The 23183-nt window shown below is 40.8% G+C and overlaps 1 protein-coding gene across 2 annotated transcripts in view; it reads right to left on the reverse strand.

Moving 5' to 3' along the window:
- Positions 1-5831: 5831 nt before the first annotated feature.
- Positions 5832-23183, reverse strand: part of Slain1 (SLAIN motif family member 1) — a 57581-nt gene continuing 40229 nt past the window's right edge. For both annotated transcript variants that reach the window (XM_059273234.1, XM_059273235.1), the window contains 3 exons: positions 15998-16153; positions 7955-8237; positions 5832-6910 (listed from right to left, as the gene is read on the reverse strand). In XM_059273234.1, the coding sequence (XP_059129217.1) occupies positions 6835-6910; positions 7955-8237; positions 15998-16153 (515 nt within the window). In that variant the 3' untranslated portion in view covers positions 5832-6834. The remainder of the gene's footprint in view (positions 6911-7954; positions 8238-15997; positions 16154-23183) is intronic.

The following is a 23183-nucleotide window of genomic DNA, read 5'->3' on the forward strand; positions in this document are numbered from 1 at the left end:
TAAAGTGATGGCTTACAGGTTCCCATTGAGGGCGATAATTTCCGTAGCTGTCATTCACAAAACAAAAACTGAACCATGTTGCTTGCACACAGCAATGCTAATGATTTGACTGGAATGGTAGCTCATCCTGAAACCCAGCACTTGGGGGAGGCTAAGGCATGAGAATCATTACTTTGAGGCCAGCCCAGGAGACCATAAGATCTTGCCTCAAAAAAAAAAAAAAAAAAAAAAAAAAAACAAGCAAATATTTCAGAAACAGCTAAACCTTTGAAAGCATAAGGTTTTAAAATATCCACTCTACAGAAGCTAAGAAACACAAGGTATCTATCTAATATCAGAAAAGTAGGTTTAAAAATATTAGACACCAGGAAGCTCCATTGATGACAAGTTCACTCTGTCAGGGAGATAAAGTATATTACATATGGATTCACCAAAGTCACACAACTTCAGAACGCATAAGGCAAGTGTTGACACAACCATATACATAAACAGAGATATCATTGTTGGAGGCCATATCACAAGGCTCTTAGATGCAGAATAAATATCCACCCAATATCATGAAACTCCAACTTGAACAGCACTGTATGCCTGATGGTTGCAAAGTCAACATTTATCAGATATTTAAGGGGGAAAAAAGCTCAAATATAAGACAACTTCTCCCCAATAATGTTAATCTCAAAAGTAAGTTTGGAGTACTTTCTTCTTATACAGACTTTTGTAATACTGTGATTCCATAAAATTGGATAAAATTTAAAACATTAGTAAGTCAAATCCATCTAATTTTTGAGTACTTGTGTATCTACGTGTGTTTCGTGTACATGCTCATGCGGGTGTATGCATGTGTGTGGAGGATAAAGGTCGGCAATCTTTTTCAATCACTCTCCATTCTGTTTTTCTGAGTCAGATCTCTCACCAAACCTGGAGCTGATAGGCTAGGCTGGCCAGCAAGTTTCAGAGGCTCACTTGATGTCTCCCTTAGCACCAGGGTCACAGACATGTGTAGCACGAATTGTTAGACGGTCTTATTAATAAAAACAAACCCAGACGGTCTTATTAATAAAAACAAACCCAGTGCCAGTTATTGGGGTGAATGCTGGAAGATCAGAGAAGCAGAACAAGCCACAGCCACCTCACCTTGCCAATTCCTCAGACGATCCTGTTTCCTCAGACTGGAAGCCTCTGAGTCCTCATCCAGATTGATCTCAGCTGAACTGCTGCTAAAAACCTAAAAGCTTAACCAGCTCTAGTTCCTAGTCCTCATGCCTTATATACCTTTCTGCTTCCTGCCATCACTTCCTAGGATTAAAGGTGTGTGTCACCATGCCTGGCTGTTTCCAGTGGGGCTTTGGACTCAGAGATCCGCATGGATCTCTTCTGCCTTCGGAATGCTAGGATTAAAGGTGTGTGTGCCACCATTTTCTGGCCTCTATGTCTAGTGGCTGTTCTGTTCTCTGGCTCCAGATAAGTTTATTAGGGTGCACAATATTTTGGGGCACAAAATATCACCACAGACATGTGCTGCTATGCCCAGCTTTCCTGTGCATGCTGGGAATCCAAACTCAAGCCTTCACAACAGCCATCTCCCAAGCCCTCCCGTCTTTCACAATAGCTCATTGTGGTGGTTTAAATGAGAAATGTTTCCCATAGCCTCATGGATTTGAACACCTCTCTCCCAGTTGGTGGCACTGTTTAGGGCGGTCAGGGAACCTTTAGGTGTGTTCCTGAGAGCAGGTTTTCAGAGTTTAGAGCCTTGTCCCACTTCCAGTTCACTGTCTCTACATCATTTGCAGCTGAAGATGGGATCTCTAAGATTCAGGATCTCTAAGATTCCGGCTCTTGCAATCTGCAACTACTACAGACTCTCTCCCTCTGGAACAAAGGAGACAAACACTTCCTTCCTTAAGCTGCTTTTGGTCATGGCATTTTATGAAAGCAATAGAAAAGTAACTGATACACACACCACAACCGTGATAGAATGGTTTAATACACACATCATAACCATGATAGACTATCAGAACCTCAACTTCTCAAGATTCAACAGAAAAAAAAAAAAAACTATGTAGGTCAGCAAATAAAAAGACAGACTACACTAATTTTGATGTATGCAGGACATGTTTGTTAATATTCACATTCTTTTCTTAAAAGGATAGTATTTATTAGCAAACTAAAGAAGACGTTTCTATCATTCACGTAAGGCTCAGGGAACATTGCTGGAGAGGGGCAGAGAGAATGTTAGAGCCAGAAGATAGAAAGAACTGTCAAATGCCATCTTCAAACACGACCCAGCCATGATGACCACAGCCCACAGCAGTGGCACTTACTGACTCTGGGCCCACACAAGTCAGGTGCTCCTCAGAGCCAGCCATGGGTGGGAAGGGGGCTCTAAGGGGCCAGCCCTGCCATCACTTCTGACGTACTAGCAGCTGACAGACTCCGAGAGGAAGGCATGACAGCCAGGTGAATACCCACTAAGGAGATCGCCAGGCTCTAATAGATCGTTCCAAACCCAGGGTCGCACAGAGAGCCCTAACTATACTCTATAGGATACAAAACACAATGAATTTTGGGGGAAAGATTTGTAAGAGAAGGAGATGCTGGGAGGGTGGGAGGAAAATAAGAAAGGGTGGGAAAGAATGACCAGAATATATTATATAATATGAGAAATTATCAAAGTCCAACTTTTATTAAAATTCCTTTCCTTTTAAAATTAGCAAAACACAAAAAAAGAAAGATACCTCCTATTGTCATTCAGGCAAAAAGAAAATAAACAGATAGAAAAGAAAGAAATCAATCTAACAGAAAGACATTTGACTTATGTAAAGTCTACAAAGATAAATATAGTGACAGCATATATTTAAGATTATTGAATAAAATATTCAAAGGAAGCCTTGGAGGATCTTTTAAGATATCAATTACAAAATAGCATAAAGGTCAAATTCCTATAAATTAATATGGCAAAACATTAAGTCCTCCATGAGGAATTTGTATAATTTTAATAAGAGATTAAAGAAGCCTTGAATAAAAGTTAGCCTGTGTTCATGGAGTTTAAGACTTAAAATTGTAAAAATTAAATTTATCCCAAATTGAATGCACTCTCAGTAAAAATTCTAGCCAGATGCTAGCAAGAACCTGATGAGTTTGAATAAATGTGTGTGTGTGTGTGTGTGTGTGTGTGTGTGTGTGTGTGTGTGTTTATAATAAAAAGGATTAGCCATGACACCTGAAACAAAACAAGGTAGCAAGATCATTCTGCTCTTTAAAAGCCTATGAAGCTACAGTGATCTCAACTGTATAGTTCTGAGTGCACAGATGGCCCAGACAGACACAGAAGGACAACTGATGTGTAGCAAAGAGAAGAACGGGATTTTTCAGTAAGTGTTAATAAGACCAGATAGCCACATGGAAGATATAAAATATAACTGTACCTCTACTTCATATAGCACATTAAAAACCAAGGCTGACTATAAACCTGTGCATGAAAGCAAAATAAAACTTCTAAAATATAGGAGAATACATTTTTTATTGATCATAGGACAAGGGCACATTCCTTTAAAAGACACAGGATTAACCTTTAAAAACAACATGGCAAGGGCTGCAGAGATAGCTCAGTGTTTAAAGCATGTGCTGTTCCTGCAGAGTGCAGAGTTTGGGTCCCCAGCACCCATGTGAGGCTGCACACTTCTTACAGCCGCTCATCAGGTGCTCCGGTGTCTCCAGATTCCTCGGGAACATTTTTTTTCTATCTCTCTCCCTCCTCCCCTCCCTCTTTCTCACATACACACTTAAAAAAAAAACAAATATTTCCAAAACTTGTAAAAAGCAAAACAAACCAAAACCCCCAAAAGCATGACAAATTGCATAAAATTCAAATTTGATGAATAATTCTACTCATCAAAACACCCCACCAAGAAAATTAAAAGACCACATATGTAAATGAAAAAAAGACTTAGAAAAATATATAAATAACATCACAAACCAATAAAAAAACTCTCATAGAAAAATGAGCTGAACAAAAATCTATAAATGATTCTATATAAGCATTCAATATATGAATGAAAATGAAAGGATATTTAATCTCACTAGCAACCCAGGAACCAAAGAGGCCCCTTGCATGCTACTGGAAAACACACAGGATTGTACCACTTTTGTAAATTAGATGGGCACAGATCTGGTGAAGGTCATAGAAATGTTTTACCAACAGTTTCTACAGGACCTTCACAGTCCTTATCTCCTTGTACTTACATTCCTGTGTAACCTCTTCCTCTTGAAGACTGGACCTAGTGACAAGCTTTTCATGAATTGATTGTAAAGTGATGGCATGCCCCTTTCAAGACTAGGTGGAAGTTCCTCTGCTTTCGCCTTGCTGGCGTCCACAATTGGGCTCCTACCATCCATTCTCCACAAATGCCAGTCACGGTCAGTCAAGTCATAGACTCTGATTCTTAAGATCAGGAAAGAGATTTCTTCTTCCAAGTAAAATCAAAGTCCGCATCGTGGCCTACCATGCCCTACCTGGCCTTGCATGTCACCTTTCTGACTTCATCCCCATGACTTTCACCCCTATTCTCCACATCCCTCAAATACACTTCACCTGGTGTGGAGACCACAGTCTAATGACTACCACCCACTTATCTACTGTGTAACATTTTAAGTTGTTCCGTGTGAGTCTACTGTACTTACCTTGATCCTATAGTGAAATAGGAAAACATCCATGATTTTGTGTTACGAAGAATTTCCAGGTTAAAAAAGTCATGAAGAGTCTTTAGAAGTGAGTCTCTCTCAGTTCCTGTCCAGTAGGCCATCTGGCCAGCTGCCTCTTTGAACAAGACTTATATGATGCCCAGTGTCCTCTCAAGTTTCCTTACCACAGCTCCTTTTCCCTCTATGGCTCTCAGGACGGAGAAGGCTGTGGTTTACTAACTTAAGGTTTTATACTCTCTCTCTAGAACAAGGATATAAAAAGATGAAGAGACCTTGAATGAAATATTTTAGCTGATCTATATCATGTATATGCTATATGCATCTACATGCTAACTTAAATACACACATTCACAGGAGAGAACATCCAGTGAAGAAAAGACTTCTGAGTCAGAAGGACCGGAACAAAGATCAGCTTCACCGTTTGCCAGCCAAATGCTCTCCAAAGGCTGACCTTTTTTTTTTCAATCACCTCTCAGGGTCTCTGTCTTTAAAGGGTGAATAACAGTGGGTGACTTCTAGATATAAAATTCAATGGATGTAGACAAGAACGCTTAGCATGGTTGTTATCACTGAAGACGTGTTTGGTAATTATTACTTCCTCTTTTATATCCATCTCCATGTACCCACTCTTCATTTTCAGTGACTGTCATTTTAAAAGTCCTTTTAACTCTATATAGAACTGCACACAAGAACATTGAAAGTTAATAACTGTAGACATTCTTTAAACTTCTGCTGAAACTTTTCATGATATCTTCAGATGAGGTCATACAGAACAGTGACAGCAATTTGCTATTTTACTGATACCAAGAAAGCCTTCAAATCCAACACCCAATGGCTACTCAGATCCCCACTGACACTGTTGATTCATAAGTATGTCCTGACAGCAAGCTACATGAGTTCTAGTGGCCTTTCTGAGACAAGTCTTGTCACAAAACTAAAACCTTGTACTTCTTATCAAATGCATTTTAGAAAAAAGAACACGTAATCTTTATAATGTGCGTTTTCTAAGCGTCTCTGCGATGCGCTTATCCAGGAACACAGCCACAGATACTGCTTTTACAACGGTAATGAACCATGAGCATGGAAGGAAGCTTCACTTTTGATGCTGCACATTCATGCGTGACCTGATATTGCTGAAATAGAGTCTTTATTTCTGAACATTCCAAAACAGCAGTGTACACAGTAACAAATAGTAAGTCACAGACCATAAGAAAGCATTCATTAGTGCAAATGGGTTTTGTAAAAGGTCTATCAAAAAGATTTATTTGCTTTAAAATGCATTCATTTCCAGAAGCATTGTTAATAAAACATTACAGTTTCATCCTTTGTAATAAAGTATTGAAAATCAATTGTGGTTGAGCAGCAAACATTGCAGGTCTTAAGTGCAATGTGCTTGTGATACCATCATAAATATGAAACTCATGTAAGACAATAAATTAACAATGAAAAAGACAAGACCATTCAACTCTGCCGTCTGGCTGTCTCCTCGCAATGCTTTAGATTAAATTGTGCTCATTCAACGTAAAGTTATGTCTCAAATTGTATGGTGTATTTTTGCTGATATATCCCTAGAGCTAAAAAAATAGTACCTTACCACAAAAATATTTTTATGGCACAAAATTTAAGTTGTTCCATAGTGGCTCACATAGGCATAAAAAGAAATAGGCACAAAAAAATAAAATTCCTGTAAACTATAAAAAATTAAAATTCAAACCATGTTATAGAACCTAGTTGTAAATATGCAATGTATTAAAATGCAGAACATGTAATGGAAAGATGTTTAGAACATGTAAGTAAAATGAACAAGGTACTTTAAAAACCTCATATGGCAAAGCATTATTAATACGTCTCAATTCTCTCAAAAAGTATTCAGATACAGAGCAGTTCTACAAAAACTTCCTAGATCTAAGTGTAACAATACTGCAACCACGAGTTTGAGAACGCTGCAGTATCGCAGGCAGAGAGGAAGTGCAATCATTGGTCTCTGGTGATTGGTCCACTGGAAACAATGCAGTACGTAGGTTAAAATGGGAATGGGAAAGAATATCCCAGCATCCACTGTTACCCAGCCAGCTAGGTAACACAACCCTCATTTTCACTCCTGTCTCCTCCTTCAAGGGTCCATAAACTGCATCAGTAGCAACCATCTCTCCAATTTCCATCCCTCAGTGTGCTGAGTGAGGACAGGGGCTTGGGGGGCTGCAGGAAACTATGAAGAGACGAAGAAAGCAAACGGGCTGTTAATAATCCCATGAGTCACATCGCTCTCTCTGATCCCCTCTCCCATGAGTGTTCCTCCATCCAGTAATGACAAGCTGTTGGCACTGTCCCAAGTGTGTGTCAAGTTACATCCTTCTGAGTTCTCATAGTGCATGCCCATCTGCTGAAGCCTGAGGCCAGAGCACAGAGCCACATGTATCCCACGTGCACAAGTTAATTTTCAATATACCAAAACTAGATCAAGATAGAAAGTAAAAGGTAAAGTCTTTAATGGAAAAACAGTTTAAAAAAACATACAGCAACTTTATTAGATATATAAACTCATGCACAAATTTTTAGCATTTTAAATATTTTTCTAGCATAGTAAAAAGAACTTGAAAAATATTGAAAAAATAATTTTGAAAAACTCAATGTTTTCTCAGGTGTGAAAAAACAGACCCTCTCATACTGTCTGACGGTAGCAGTCTTCCTCCAAGATATATTTTTTTTCAAGAAAAAAAGGAAGGTACCCAATAATGAACATATATTAAGTCATATAATTCTGTTAGCCATAAACATGGTACATCTCTGCATTTACTAAGGGAAACTAAGTCATGATTTGCTATCACTACCCCTGTCTAAACTGTATCCTTACAAAGAAGTTGACCTTTGTAAGCTGAGAAAAAGGTTGCCTGAGCCATCTGGAACTCACCCATACAAACTGGCCAAGTTCCTGATGGGTAAAATTATGATGTTTCAAACCTTGGACAGAGGTGTCACTGTGAGCACAGACCTGAAGACGGGAGGAATCTAGCCACACAAGGAACTTGAAAAGCTCTATAGATGGGACACGGGACAAGGATTAAGCGAAGGGATTCTGAGTACACAGAGACACCTAACTGAGAAAGAGGGACCAAGGGTGAGCCATTAAGGACAGTGACCTATGGCTAAAGTCAGCCAGAGAACAGTGAGGCTGACCTGGATACATTTGGAGTTTCCAAGTACAGATAAAGCTACCTGAGCTAAATAAACTAATAACTAAAGTTATTCTTACCTTCTGACAGGTTGTGCGATTTTGCTCCGAGGCAAGTTACTCCCATTTATTGCCAGTGAAGGTCTTGGCAGGGCACTGCGGCCCATGATCCCAGAAGTCGCAGCTTTGTTTGGAGTAGGGATTCCTGTATTGGAATATAGCTGCATGCCATTGGAAACAGGCATGCTGCTGCTGCCTTGAACTGTTGGACTCACATAGGCTGTAGCTTTCAGGGGCTGCCGGATAGACACCGGGAAATGCCCCACGCTGTGAACTCTGTGCTGAATCTGTCCTGGTGATGGGACTGCAAGAAAAAATGATATCTGTGTTTAGAACTCTCAACTGTCTCCCAGTTAGATGTGCTTTACATTCAGAGAAGCCTACACTGTCTGAAGAGGTAAGTAACGTACAGGTTCTAAGCACCTACATATAGTAGGGAAAATCCCCTGATGGTTTCCCATTCTGTCAGCAACACGGCCTAAATACAGTTGACCCATGAACAGCATAAAGGGCAAAAATCAGATCATAACTTGTGACTTCCCCAAACTTATATCAGTATCCCCCTTGACCCAAAGCCTGATCAATTAACATTGTCAGATTACACTTAAAATAATTAGGATTTACATGGTATTTTTATATTTGTTTGCATTTCCCTGGCATATGGGGTTGTGTATGGTCTATAAGTGTGCACATAAATTATGACTTAAACTATTTATAACAGATTTGAAAATATGTATGGTATTAAATAATAAAAACAGAATACCATCTATTTTTATTTTATGCATTAATTACATATTCTTTTCAACTTTCTCAAGTTTTCTAAATTGCAAGATTTAGCTGCAAGTTTTTCAAAATTTTTTTCAAATCTCATGAAAAAAAAAAGAGGTGTAAGAGGACCTGCTCAGACCAAATCTGTGCTGCTCAAAGGTCAACACATATTCAGAAGGCAATTCTACACACTGTTTTTCCCCTTAAAAATTTTAAGAAATTCTGAATTGTTCCAAAACAAATTTGTGTTTGCTTAGAAATTATTAGGTTTTCTTTTAAGATTGATTTTTAATTTATTTATTTGTGTGTGTATGTGTGCGTTTGTGTGTGAGTGTATACCTGTGTGTGCATCAGATGGCTGTATAAGTGACCTGATGTGTTACTGGGGACTGAGCTCCAGTCTTCTAGAAGAGCAGGAAGTGCTCTCAACAATTGAGCCATCTCTCCAGACCCTATTAGCATTTCTTGATAGCTGCTCTGAGGATAGCCTCATGAAAACAAAACATGGAGACAATTTAAAAGCTGTAATTATAGAGGAAGCCAGGAGTGATGTTTGTAGGCACAAATGTATTCCTTAAGTAGCATTCATTAGGACACTATCTCAGGGTTTACTTGATAATTAAGTTCATTAATCTACTTAAAGCCTTAGTACCTAAAGCCCTTAGTAACCACTCAATTAAAAAGCACTATTTTGACCTTTATAACAGTAGCAAAAATCTGTAAAATGAAGGAAGCAATCTGAGTAATGAGCCTTAAATGTTTATCAACACTGAACATCATTTTATGGTCAACAGTAATAAACAGGCAGAAATATTTAAGTTTGTACTCCTTTTCTCTAAGAATGAAGAGGCACTGTTTTGCCTTCAGGCAAAAGTTTAAGTTAATTGTTTTCAAATGGAAAAAAAAATCTGTTAAAACATAGTTCAAAATGTGAATCTGGCTCAACTTCCTTTGAAGCATTATATATAATAAACCTTAAGTACATGTGTTTGTGACTTTCTATAGGGAACATGTTTGTGTACTCCCCATCTGAAGACATACAGCTTCACTCCCTCATCATAGACTCCCACACACCACCTCACAGGGAAAACATCTCCAAAGAACACATTCTCTCTTGTGTTATCACACTCTGGCCAGTCCGACATTGGAATCACATCCTATGTTCCCTTTTGTGTCTGGCTTCTTTTACTCAACATGATGTGTGAGAGAGCTCCACATGCTATGGTATGGAATGTCATAACTATCTCTTTTCCTGATGATGGGAGACTGACTGGTTTGTTTCCTTTGGGGTTTTACGAACATTCTTCATTATGTTTTGTTGATAATGTGAACTACTAGGTTAGGTATATACAGAGTCCCTCAACTATTAGGGTAAGTGAATTCAGTCCTGAAACACAAAGATCAATTATATTCTAAATGCCATCTGTGATAGTTACTCTATACTGTCAACTTCAACAGACTAGAATCACCATGGAAACACATGTCTGTGTGTGTCAAGGAAGGTATTTCTGGAAAGGTTTAATTGAGAAGGAAAGACCTATCCTAAATGTGGGTAGCACCATCCTATCGGCTGGGTTCTGGACTGCATAGAAAGAGGGCAGCTGGCTGAGCACCAGCATTCACCTCGCTGTGCAGATGTTATGTGACCAGCCACCTGCTCCATGCCTTCCTGCCATGATGGATTGTGTGGTGATATTTTATTTGTGCTGAAATGTGGTGATATTTTATTTGTATGTTAATAAATAAAGTTTGCCTGGAGATCAGAGGAAATAGCAAGCTGTTTTTAAGTAAACACAAAAGTCAGGCAGTGGTAGCACATGCCCTTAATCTGATCACTTGGCAGGCAGGGGCTCTGTGTGTTCAAGGTCACACTAGGGAACAGAGCCAAGCATGGTGACACACCATAGAGACCTGGAGGTCTGTCAGACAGGCAGTGACAAGGAAGTGAGGTAGCTAGGCTAAGAGCCAATGAGAGGGCAAAACAGCAAGGCAATATCTCACTTTTAGGAGCTGCAAAGCAGGTGAGGTAAGGTTGGTTGGTGGCTCTCACTATTTCCCTGACCTCTTAGGCTTTTACCCCTTTATTTGGCTCTGTGTTTTTTATTTAATAAGACTGTTTAGAAATTTGTCTACATTTGGCGCCCAACCATGTCCCCTATAGCCAATATCTGTAAGGGTCCTGCATTACAAAGAAATAATAGAAAAAAAAACTGGCAAAAAATGGGCATAATTCCAGTTTTATAAGTAAGAAAATAATAGAAATGCCTGAGTTTCATGATTAAAAACCCAAGGAGAAGTCTCTGATGACACCATGCTGCCATTCTAATTTTCTCTACCCACCCTCTGCAGAATTCTAAGCCTTGAACCTGAAATATGACTGTCTTAGTCACTTTTCCAGTGCTGTGAAGAGACACCAAGACCACAGAAACTCATATAAGCAAATATTTAATTGGGGGCAGGAGGCTTGCTTACAGCTTGGGAGGTTTAGTCCATTATCATCATGGCAGGAGCATGGTGGCATGCAGGCAGGCACTGGAACAGTAGCTGAGAACTACATACTGATCCACAAGCAGAAAGAGTGAGACTTGGTTTAGAATGGGCTTTTGAAATCTCAAGGCCACCCCCAGTAACAGACTTGCTCCAATAAGGCCACCTTCCTAATCCCTCTAATTTATCAAACAGTCCTACTCCTTGATGACTGAGAATTCAAATACATGAGCCTCTGGGGGTATTCTCATTCAAACCACCTCAGTGACTGGCCCTCGAATGCACAGTACCACCTCTTGTTTGCTGTTCTGTCCCCTGTAAGTGATTTCTCTATTTTCTTCAATTCTTTGCATATACTAAATAGAATCCTACTATAAAGAATTCCCCCATCCATCCATTACTTGTTTGTTTAAGAATGCCCAGAAATATTTATATGGTGCTATCAATTACCTATTATTATTATCATTATTACTTATTACTTATTCTGTGGTTCAAGTGGCCTCTGCTCTGGCTACAGGCCATTTCTTAAAATTAGTCCTTGCATCCTTCCAACACATTCTCATCAGTTTTTGAGTATTTCAAAGCTAGACATTCTGAGTCATGTATACTCCATCCTACTTGGGGTTATATTAATTTTTATGACATTCAAAGATGCTAATGTCCACACTGAGTTACAGTCAATAAAATTCCAAATTGGCCCCATATTTGCTATTTTCAAAACATTTTTCTCTCACCCTACACTTACACTGCTGATCTTCATAACTCAAACCTAGAATTTATATTTTTTCTCAGCTAAATTTCCTCATGATATATTTAGCTTGCTACCTAAAAAAAATGACATAAAGTTAGTTAACAGTCCTCTCTTGTTTCATGTCATTAGTACACTCATACGCTGTCTCTGCCTTTACTAGACCCTTCACTAATTTAACTATTTAACAGGCTAAGCCCTGAGAGGCAACTCTATGCATTCATTCATCGGCTCATCTTTATTTCACTGTCATTCACTATGAGTTCACTGTGTTCAGGCAACATGTCAGCTACTGGGAACAGAAAATCAAATAAACTAAGGTCCAAGCCCAGAAGAGCTCACAATCTGGTTAAATATATTAACAATAAAGCATGACACACGTTGAGCACTCTCTAGCTGAAATGCTTGGAAACAGATATTAGATTTAGATTTGGGATATTTTCAAACTTGAGAAATATCCATCTATCTATCATCTATCTATCTATCCATCCATCCATCCACCAATCCATCCATCCACCAATCCATCCATCCACCAATCCATCCATCCACCAATCCATCCATCCACCAATCCATCCATCCACCAATCCATCCATCCACCAATCCATCTGTCCACCAATCCATCCGTCCACCAATCCATCCATCCACCAATCCATCCATCCACCAATCCATCCATCCACCAATCCATCCATCCACCAATCCATCCATCCACCAATCCATCCATCCATATCTACCATCTATCTCTCACATGGGTGTTTTAACAATGTATGTCTGTGCTTGCCTAGTGTCCAAGAGTCCAAAAGAGGGCATCAGATCCCCTAGAACTAGAGTCACAGAAGGTTGTGAGCTATGATGTGGCTTCTGGGAACAAGTCTGGGTTCTCTGAAAGTACAGTCAGCTAATCACTTAGCGATCTCTCTACTGCCTCAAATTCAAGAACATTTGCATACACATAGACATATCTTTTGTATTAGTGATTTGACCATAAAATGTCCCATACAGGCAGGCTCATGTGTTGAAGCCTTAGTTCCTAGCTGGTGGCCTTGTTCTGAGAGATATTGGAAACATTAGGAGGTAGAGACTGCCTGGAGGAAGTAGGTCATTGGTCACAGCCTGGAAAGACATACCTTGTCTCTAGGCCCTTGCTGTTCCAACAACTCCCTCCTCTACCTGCTCTCTTCAGGATGACATTTGCTGTGCCTCAGAGCCAGAGCAACAATCCAGTCAGTCACGGACTAACACATCCAAAACTGAACCAAAATAAACTTCTCTTCCCTTTAGATGCCTTCTCTTGGTTATGTGCCACAGTGATTAAAAAAAAAAAAAATCTAGCAACACTGAAAGCAAGGTGGCCGCTCTGACCCCGAGACCTTGTGGTTCCTAAGCCTTTGGCATTGGTTTGCAGGAGGAATTTGTGAATTTGGAAGGTGTTTGAAGAAGCAGGCAAGAAACAAAACAAAACTTTGCCCTTATTGATTCCTATAGTAGCTCAGAAGACCAGAATGCCAACTAGACATGAAGATAGAAAAGACTGTGCTCTTGATGGTACAGATGGAAATGAGGACTCTTCTGAGAGAATCAGACTGCTATAGCTATGGTCCAAAAGTGCTCAGCTACTTCTTGAGCTGGCTAGGAGACTCTGGAGTCATTCATGCAATGCTGGCTTTGCGGGTAAGCAGCAGAAGGCAAGAGTGACAGGGTCACAGGGCCTCTGTCAAAGCACTCAAAGGACAGTGAAGGAGATAGACTGGACAGTAGTGTGTGGGAGGGCCAGAAGCCCTGTGGTTGAGACTTCAGGAACTACAGATGCATAAACATGGGACATTTGCCAAGGAAAGCTGCAGGGAATGAGAAAAGCTAGTGCAGGGAGAAGCCACGTGGCCTGCAAGTGGCAAAACCATAGGTGCAGGGCCACCCCAGAGCCCTGGCGCTCATATTACAGCATCACATATCAGAATGCTTGACACTGTGGCAGCGGGTGCTCACTTGTGGATTCAGCCTTGCTTTGGTCCATTACTCCTTTCTGACCCTACTGTGCCCTGATGTGATGGGGATGTTTACTCTGCATCACTTAATGCCCTTGATCTCACAGTGCTTTACTGCTCAGACTTGGCTTAGGTATTAGAGGGACTTTGAACTTGGGAGTTCAGCACACTGCAGGTACTTTCAAGATCATGGGAATTCATGGAGATAGATTAAATACCTTTTGCATTACCAGATGGACAAGAGCTGGCCAGGGACAAAATGCTATATAGTTCAAATACGAAAGGTCACCCACAGGCACGGGTGTCGAAGCCTTGGTCACTATTCTTGTGGATGGAAGCAGCATGTCACAGGGTAATCACTGGAGGAGTGTGGCCTCTCCCTGGTTATCTTCTGTGTCCCTGCCACCATGAACTCAGCAGCCACATCCCTTCACATATTCCAAAACGTTTCCCTTGTCTCAGGCCCAAAGTAATAGAGCCACAATCCATGGACCAAAAAGCCCCTCGGAAAATGTGAACCAAATACATCTTTCCTCAGAAAATGTGAACCAAATACATCTTTCTTCCTTTTAAGTCGCCTCCCTCAGGAACAGCAACAGAAACACTCACACGTTGCTGATAAACCAAAGTCTAAACACAAAATTCATTTATATGCACATAACTTAATGGTAATTTTATACAACATAGTAAATATTTTTTTATATGAAACAGTTTCACAAGATAGAATTGTCCACTTGAGGCGTCACACAGCCTTCAAAAGTTTCAGATCTTGGAATTCTTTACTCTTGATTTCTAGGTTACAGAAGTTCAACCTGTACACTGAGTAAGAGAGATTGGACCAAAACTCTACCCATCCTAGCTCATAGTATGCAGGAGCATGTGTTAGGGTCACCAGTAAAGCAATGAGGACTTCCCAATGGATGAGTTTTTTAGGTTCTGCTATGAAGAAACGCAGAAGAACTAAAAAAAGAGACTGCCCATAGGAGCACAACGTCACGGTAGCCAGAAGCATTAGCTCCGGCAGACCCGTGTTTGACTCTGCACTTCCGATCTGCCCACCCTCGGCTAAATTGCTACTTCACCTATTTGAAACTGTTTCTCATCATCAAAATTGGAATGATAACAGGAACAACCTCACAGAGCTGTTGGTAGACAAAGTAAGATAATGTCTATACCCAGCTAGTACAGCTCCTTACACAGAATAAATGCAGTCACTTCAGTGTTGAAACAGGACATCGAGATGACCACATGTTGGGAAATAAACTGGTATCTAAAACTGGGCTTGAGGGTTTAAAAACTACTTGAGATGCAAACCCTTAGCCAGCACATTCTGCACACTTCGTGGACTTCTATGGCCATGTAAACACTGGCTTACAGCCTTCCTCCTAGTGCCAGTGAAGACCCAACCCCTCCTAACCACCGCATCCCCACAGGGGCTGAGAGCACACACTAGGGTTAGCATTACATTGCTCATTGATGAAGTGAGCAACGACTATGTGGTGTGCTGGAATGGAGGGATACAAAGTCCCTTAGACACACTAAAACACCTTCATCTTTGGAGTGAAATGCTTGGAATGGTGAAAAACAAGACCAAAGTAAAAGCTGAACAAAGCTAGTGTGTGTCTCTATAGAAAACTGACAGACTAACAGAAAGAAGATGAGAACCTGCATGGGTAAGAGGTTGGTATAATGGGCAAACTAGTGATTATTTAGTTATCCTTGGGTGGAAAGGTCCCTATAATTTATTAGTAGTAGCAGCTGGTATCATGGGCACTGGAGGAAATACTATTTGATGATAGTGAAAACAAAGTTACAAGACCGAGAAAAGCCTCCTCTGGTGCGCTAAGTGAAAAAGAAAGGGTGGAGAACAAGCTATTTTCCTCCCGGGGTAATGACTACTTAGAATGGTTAGCGCCACCACTGTTACACTTACTGCAGGACGGCACCCTAGAGTGGTTAGCGCCATCACTCTGTTACACTTACTGCAGGACGGCACTAGAGTGGTTAGCGCCATCACTCTGTTACACTTACTGCAGGACGGCACTAGAGTGGTTAGCGCCATCACTCTGTTACACTTACTGCAGGACGGCACCCTTGAAACCCCACTTCCAGCTCCGTGCAAGCTTGAGTCAAAACTCTGGCTGCTCCTCACGGTCACAGGAGAGCTGAGGTTGCTGCTGACGGCAGCGGTGCTTGGTGTGCGGGCCAGGTTAGGCATACTTCTTCGTAGCTTATCTAAAAGAAGAAAGGATTTTTCTCAAGTTAAAAACCACAAATAATTTCCACGTCAATCAAAACATTTGCTTTTGAAAGTAAATAAATAAAAAAGCCATTTTGATCAGTGACAACACACAGAAAATAGGAAACAAACTATAAGGGAGAAGTAACCTCTTGCAAGGGCAATACACTCTAGAAAATCCTGATACGTTGTTGACAAGAGAAAAACACACATTCTATAATAAAGAAAAAGGGCCTTCCTAATCAATTTGCTGTTTGTTCTACCCAGTAAGTACATTTCTCCACTTACTGAGTAGTAACACTTCATCAAATAAGGTTAGAAAATGACCCTGGAGTCATTTAGAAATGAGAACACTAAAAACAAAGGTATGTGCTAAATTTAAAAAATAATGAAACTCAAAATCAAAACTTATTAAATCTTTTGCTACAGGTCAAAGTGGAATACATTAATACAATTAACGCCCCCCCAAAAAATTCCAATTTTAACTGTCTTAGGATGGCCCCCAGGTGCATTAACTTCTTAAAAGTGTTAACCCTCCCAGTATGTGAACTGTTTGCATACTCAGAAAAGACTGAAGACTGAACGGGTCTTTTTGTTTCTTTCCTGCTAGGTTCATCCTCTGCCACCAGGAGGTGGCAGAGAGTTACATACGAACAGCCTGGCTCAGATGTGAAACCATGAAGAATCTGTTCAAGATAATTGGTTCTTTGCTAGCCCCTCCCCGCCCCCACTACCACACATCAGCTCAGGCCAACTCAGAAAACAAAGGCTGCATGTGACGACTGAGCCCAAACCAGCACTGAACTGGACTTCATTCCTCTCCCCTCCAGTCTCTCCTACGCCCCTGCCTTCTGGGCTCCCGACTCCAGATCCTCTCAGCCCTAACAGTCAGCAGACCTTCTACCACACAGTTCACAGTTCCTTTTCAGTCACCACTTTCCACAAAATCCACCTACTTGGCTTCCAGGGGCCCTGCCATGTTCTTCTAGAACATGGGGACACCAGACTCAGTTCTACTTCCACCCTTCTCACCTCAACCCCAAAGCCTAAAGTTCTGAACAAGGACAGGTCAGAGTAGGCCTCCAGATTACATGCTCAACAGCCACCACAAGACTTCTCCCCAACGCCCCATTCCTGGATTCATCCTATCGCAACGACAGGGGAGTACTCTCTCATTGGGCACAATGGTCCCTCCACTTGGACACATTTCTCCATTCCATGGAAGGAAAGAATGAACAGAGAAATATTTATGACGCATATGCTAAATGCCAAGCCCTCTGTATATGTTGGGGGTGCCAAATTGAATGAGACCACCAGATTCCAATCTCATTGAGTGTATGGTTTAAACCAGCATTTCTTATCTTTTGTTCCATTATCAATCCTAGAGAGAAAAATTAACATGGGTTTAAATTCAGTTTCTCCAAAATGAAAGAAATTAAATATTAAAGGATAATATTTTGAAAAGTAGAGTGGGGCTGAAATTTTGGATCATAAACATGCTAATGCCTAAATTTGTTGTATTTGTTTTCTTTGCTCAAATCCATTAAGAATTATACCTATGAAATATACTCTAATACACTGGAGTGTGCACATCAGACCATACAGTCTCACCTATTAAATATACTCTAATACTCTGGAGTGTGCATATCAGACCATACAGTCTCACCTATTAAATATACTCTAATACTCTGGAGTGTGCACATCAGACCATACAGTCTCACCTATTAAATATACTCTAATACTCTGGAGTGTGCATATCAGGCCATACAGTCTCACCTATTAAATATACTCTAATACTCTGGAGTGTGCACATCAGGACATACAGTCTCACCTATTAAATATACTCTAATACTCTGGAGTGTGCATATCAGGACATACAGTCTCACCTATTAAATATACTCTAATACATTGGAGTGTGCACATCAGGACATACAGTCTCACCTATTAAATATACTCTAATACTCTGGAGTGTGCACATCAGGACATACAGTCTCACCTATTAAATATACTCTAATACTCTGGAGTGTGCATATCAGGACATACAGTCTCACAGTCACTTTTTTTTCCCAAGCTAAATCAGAAACCAGTGATGTACTGGACTCCTCAAGATGCACTGAAATCAAACCAGAGCCCTTTCTCATCTCCCCTTACACACCACGCCATCTTCATTGCTAATATTCATTAACTGTACCTATCTAGCAACTTTTTGTCCTTTGGTGTAGTCTAGGGGACAGACAGAAAATCATGCAAATGTAATAAGCATATTATATAAGTATGATGAAGTACAAGAGATTTTGGAAAGTGTAATGTTAAAGACCAGAAGGGTTCGGCCAACCTTCAAACCCTTACTAATACATTCAGAATGTACTCAACTCCTGCTTCATAGAGGAGCTAGCTCTTCTACACACCTGCTGGCTGAGGACTCTCCCCTCCCACACTCCCTGCCTGTGCACAGTGCTACAGCATCCTGCCACAGACTCGTCTTCATGGTTGTTTTTTTCATCAGAGTCATTTCCTCCAAAATCCCAGCTATCTAAAACCATAGATAGTGCCAAAATGTACATACTCTGTTTTTCTTGTATATTTATGCCTACAATAAAAAATTAATAAAAGTTTATAAGCTAGTCAATAATAAAAGTTATTTACAATCTATTGTTTATGTCTTAGTTAGGGCTGCTATTGCTGTGATGAAACATCATGACCAAAAGCAAGTTGGGGAGGAAGGGGTTTATTTTGCTTACAACTTCCACATCAATATTTATCACTGAAAGAAGTCAGGGAAGGAACTCAAACAGGGCAGGAACCTGGAGGCTGGAACTGATGCAGAGGCCATGGAGAAGCAATACTTACTGGCTTATTCCCCATGGCTTGCTTAGCTGCTTTCTTATAGAATCTGGGATCACATGCCCAGGGGTGGCCCCACCTACAATGGGCTGGGCCTTCCCACATCAATCACTAATTAAGAAAATGCTCTATAGGCTTGCCTATAGCCCAATTTTTCCCCTTTTGGCTTTTCAATACAGGATTTCTCTGTGTAGCCCAGGCTGTTCTGTCCTAGAACTGGCTCTGTAGCCCAGGTTGGCCTCAAACTCAGAGATCCGAGTGCCTCTACCTCCCAAGTGCTGGGATTAAAGGTGTGCATCACCATCTGCCCTACAGCCCAATCACATGGAGGCATTTTCTCAATCTAGGCTCCCTCCTTTCCAGTTACTCTACCTTATGCCAAGTGGACATAAAACCAGCCAGCACAATTACTTCTGACATTTTTCATTTAATATCTTCTGAACTCAGTGAGCAGGGTAACAAAGTACAGAAAACAAAAGCTCAGATTAAGAGAAGACTATCTTCTTATCTTCTTGAGGCTTCCCCTGACTCCCAGAGCTGAGAATAAAACCAAGGCTTTACAAGTGCTATAAGCACACTTATCAATGAGCTTCACCCCCACACCTACCTGGGGCCTATTAAAGGCCCTAGCTCCACACAGCAGGTACTTAATATTACAAAGGGTGTGTGTGTGTGTGTGTGTGTGTGTGTGTGTGTGTGTGTGTGTGTGTGTAGGCAGAGTATGTGATAAATGACATTCAAAGAACCCATAGCTAGGTCTCTTGAACATCACAAATCTGATGTGAAGAGCCTACGTCAACATGAGACTATTTCCACTATATATTGTTTTAGATAGCATAGAAGCAGAGGGAAACAATCATATGCTATTAATTAGAATTGAGCTATATTCTGAAATTTTAATTCCAGGAGCTGATAGTGTGGCTCAGTGGTAGAACAGTTTGCCTAGCACAGATTGGTCCCTGGGTTGCATCCCCAGTACTATTAATTAATTAATATAAACCAAAATGCATTTATTTTCAAAAATCTACCATAAATGCTTTAAATATAGCAATTAAAAGTTGTACCCTGAGTGCATGTGTTTTCTTCCTCAAGCTACCAGCTGTTTTCCATTCTGCCACAGTTAGTTTATCATAACATATACATTTGTTTGCTTTCAACAGTATAAAAGCTTCAGACACTCTTGATATTTTAACCCTAAATACACATGGATCTCCTAGGAGGAAGAAATGTCTGTAGAATCACAAAACTTTTTATCACATTTAAGCACAGTAACATCGTAACTCATAAGCAAAAATCTTCTAAACATCTCAAGAATGCCATTTGTTACATTTCCCCCCCTAAACCATGATCTAGGTAAGGTACATACATCACGTGTGGTTAATCTCCATTAATCCAGACACATTGATCTTTAAGAGCAGTCTTTGCTCGTATTTGGGTACCAAGCCAATTTGCTAACTCCATAATCCTGAAATATGCCCATACTAATAAGCTGCATGAGTATAAATCCTTAGGACACTTAGGGGTGAGCTGCGATCTCTTGAATCAGACCATCAGGAAATATGGTTCACTTCCTGGCAAACAATCCGGAATGCACTCACACACCTTAAAGTCCAGGGACTAAAAAGCAATGTCCTAATTCCATCTTCCTAAGAAATCAGAGATTTTATCTTCAAGGGCCAATAAACTAGAGAAAAGTCAGAAACCCAGAAGAGAGTCCAAATGCTCACAGTCAGGGGGCAGCAAATCCCGGCCTTCTGTGGAACAGACAACCAAGGAATCGGGAGACACTAGTTTCCCCTGCCAGTCAACACAGACCTGGGGAGGGTCACTGTGCTACCAAGGACTGCACTGTACCGCCCAGACCCTGAACAAGTACAGGGGAGACGGGAAAGAAGCTTAGTCACTTCTGTGTTCTGACAGACCGTGAACTGTCTGACAAGTCACAATCAGTGAGTCCCCAAAACATGTCAAAAACCTGTACGAGCTATCTCTTTGGAAACTAGACAGGGCATGAGCTATAAACCAGTAAGTTTAAAAAAAAAATCTATTTCTATTGTTTTACATGGGTTTTGTTTGTTTGACACAGAGTCTCACTACGTAGGTGTGGCTGGCCCAGAACTTACCATGAAGACCAAGCTGGTCTTGAACATAGAGATCCACCGGCCTCTGTCTCCCCAATGCTAGGATTAAAGGTGTGTGCCACCATGCCAGTTGGGTTTTGTTTGAGTGAGGCATATTTTGTCACAAGAATTATACAAGATTCAGTTCATTTTAAAAATAGTATTTTATTTAGTCTTTAAAAATTTTATACGAGTATACAATGTTTCTTTATCAAATCTAATCCTCCCTTCCCTGCTCCAATTTATTCCAGGATCCCAACTTCATGTCCTCTTTTAAATTTTTTATTTTTAAATAGATCCAAGAGCTAATAATTATTTTCTCCCATCTATATAGTTTTAGTAATTGAGATGAACATTGGAGAGTCTCAAAGTTACCATTTTTCTTTCATAAGTTGGTTCAAATAACATTCTGTGGTAACAAACGGAGGCTCAGATATCTGAGCCATATGTTTAAAAATGTTCAAAAAGTGTAGGTGGAGTGGGAGAGGAATTTTATTCAGCACATCTACTCCAGGCAATGTAGTATTCATTATTTAATTTATTCCTTATAACATATTTAAGTTGGGAGAAAATATACCAGATGGCTTGATGTGAAATTACAGTGATGTTTTCTGAGAGTTACATGTTATTTTTTCTTGGTTTTGCAGCTTAGAAAACCAAAGCTCAGTGACCTGAGAAACCAGCGTGGATGGGACAGGACTGGAACTCAGGGCCCGCTGACGTCACAGTCTGTGCTCTCTCTGACGTCAGCGGGCCCTGAGTTCGGAAGCACATCCAGAAAAAATTACCTTTGTATTCCATGCCCCTTCACACGCAGAAACTTAAAAATAAAACTACCACAACCGGACCTGGACTGGAGTACATGCCTGTTTTCTTGTGGGCAGCATCATAGTGTGGGCTTAGGGAAACCTAGTCCTCTTCCAATGGTGTTTGACGACAGTCTTACGCTTTTCTAAGTAGAACAAACAGTGGCAGGAAGAGGACTGGAAGCCCACTGATGGTACCAGGTGTACTGGCTCGTTTTGTGTTTTGAGGAAGGAGCCTCAGTTGAGGACATGTCTTCAGGAGATCCAGCTGTAGGGCATTTTCTCAATTAGTGATCAAGGGGCAGGCCCAGCCCACTGTGGGTGATGCCACCCCTGAGCTGATGGTCTTGAGTTCTACAAGAAAGCAGGCTAAGCAAGCCATGGGAAGCAAGCCAGTAAGCAGCTCCCCTCCATGGCCTCTGCATCAGTTTCTGCCTCCAGATTCCAGAACTGCTGGAGTTCCAGTCCTGACTTCCTTTAGTGATGGACTACAATGTGGAAGGATAAACCAAATAAAAATAAACCCTTCCCTCCCCAACTTCCTTTTGGTCATGGTGTTTCATTACAGCAATAGAAACCCTAACCAAGATGAATTGATACCAGGAGTGGGGTATTGCTGTGACAGACCTGACCATGTTTTGGGGAAGACTGTGGAAGGACTTTGGAACTTTGGGCTAGAAAAGCCATTGAGTGTTAAGAGTTCTTTGTGTTCTGTGGAAACTTGGGAGATAAGAATGCTGAGAACAGAGCAGAACATGGAGGCCTGGCCTGTGAAATTTCAGAGGGAAGCTTGAAGACTTTATCAGGGCCATTTGTTATTTTAAGATTCTGTGGTTCTGGTTAGCTGGGGCTGAAGAATCAGCTGTGATTAACAAGATACCAGAACTACTAAAGTGAAACTTTGCTTTGCTGGGATACTTGATGCTGGTCAGCTGGAGCTAAGAAATTAGCAGTGATCAAGAAGAGACCAGCATCATGGAGGTGAGATCTTCTGGAAAATTCTCTGAGAGCACAGAGAAGCTGTGTTCCAGAGACAGCCAATGTTGTATCTCCTGCTGGCAGCCAGACTTGGTAACGTGTAAGAGTCACCCAGGTAGTACTGGTTTTGAAGGCATGAGGGGGTCATGGAGTGCAACTGAAGCTTGACACTGTGAGAAGCCAGGAGAGAACAGTGGTGAAGGGGCAGCCTCAGTGGCAGTTGAAGGCCCAGGACTGTAGGGGTCATGGAAAAAAGTTGAGGCTTGGCACCAAGAAGA

This window comes from Peromyscus eremicus, chromosome 9 (assembly GCF_949786415.1).
Source record: "Peromyscus eremicus chromosome 9, PerEre_H2_v1, whole genome shotgun sequence".
Lineage (NCBI taxonomy): Eukaryota > Metazoa > Chordata > Mammalia > Rodentia > Cricetidae > Peromyscus > Peromyscus eremicus.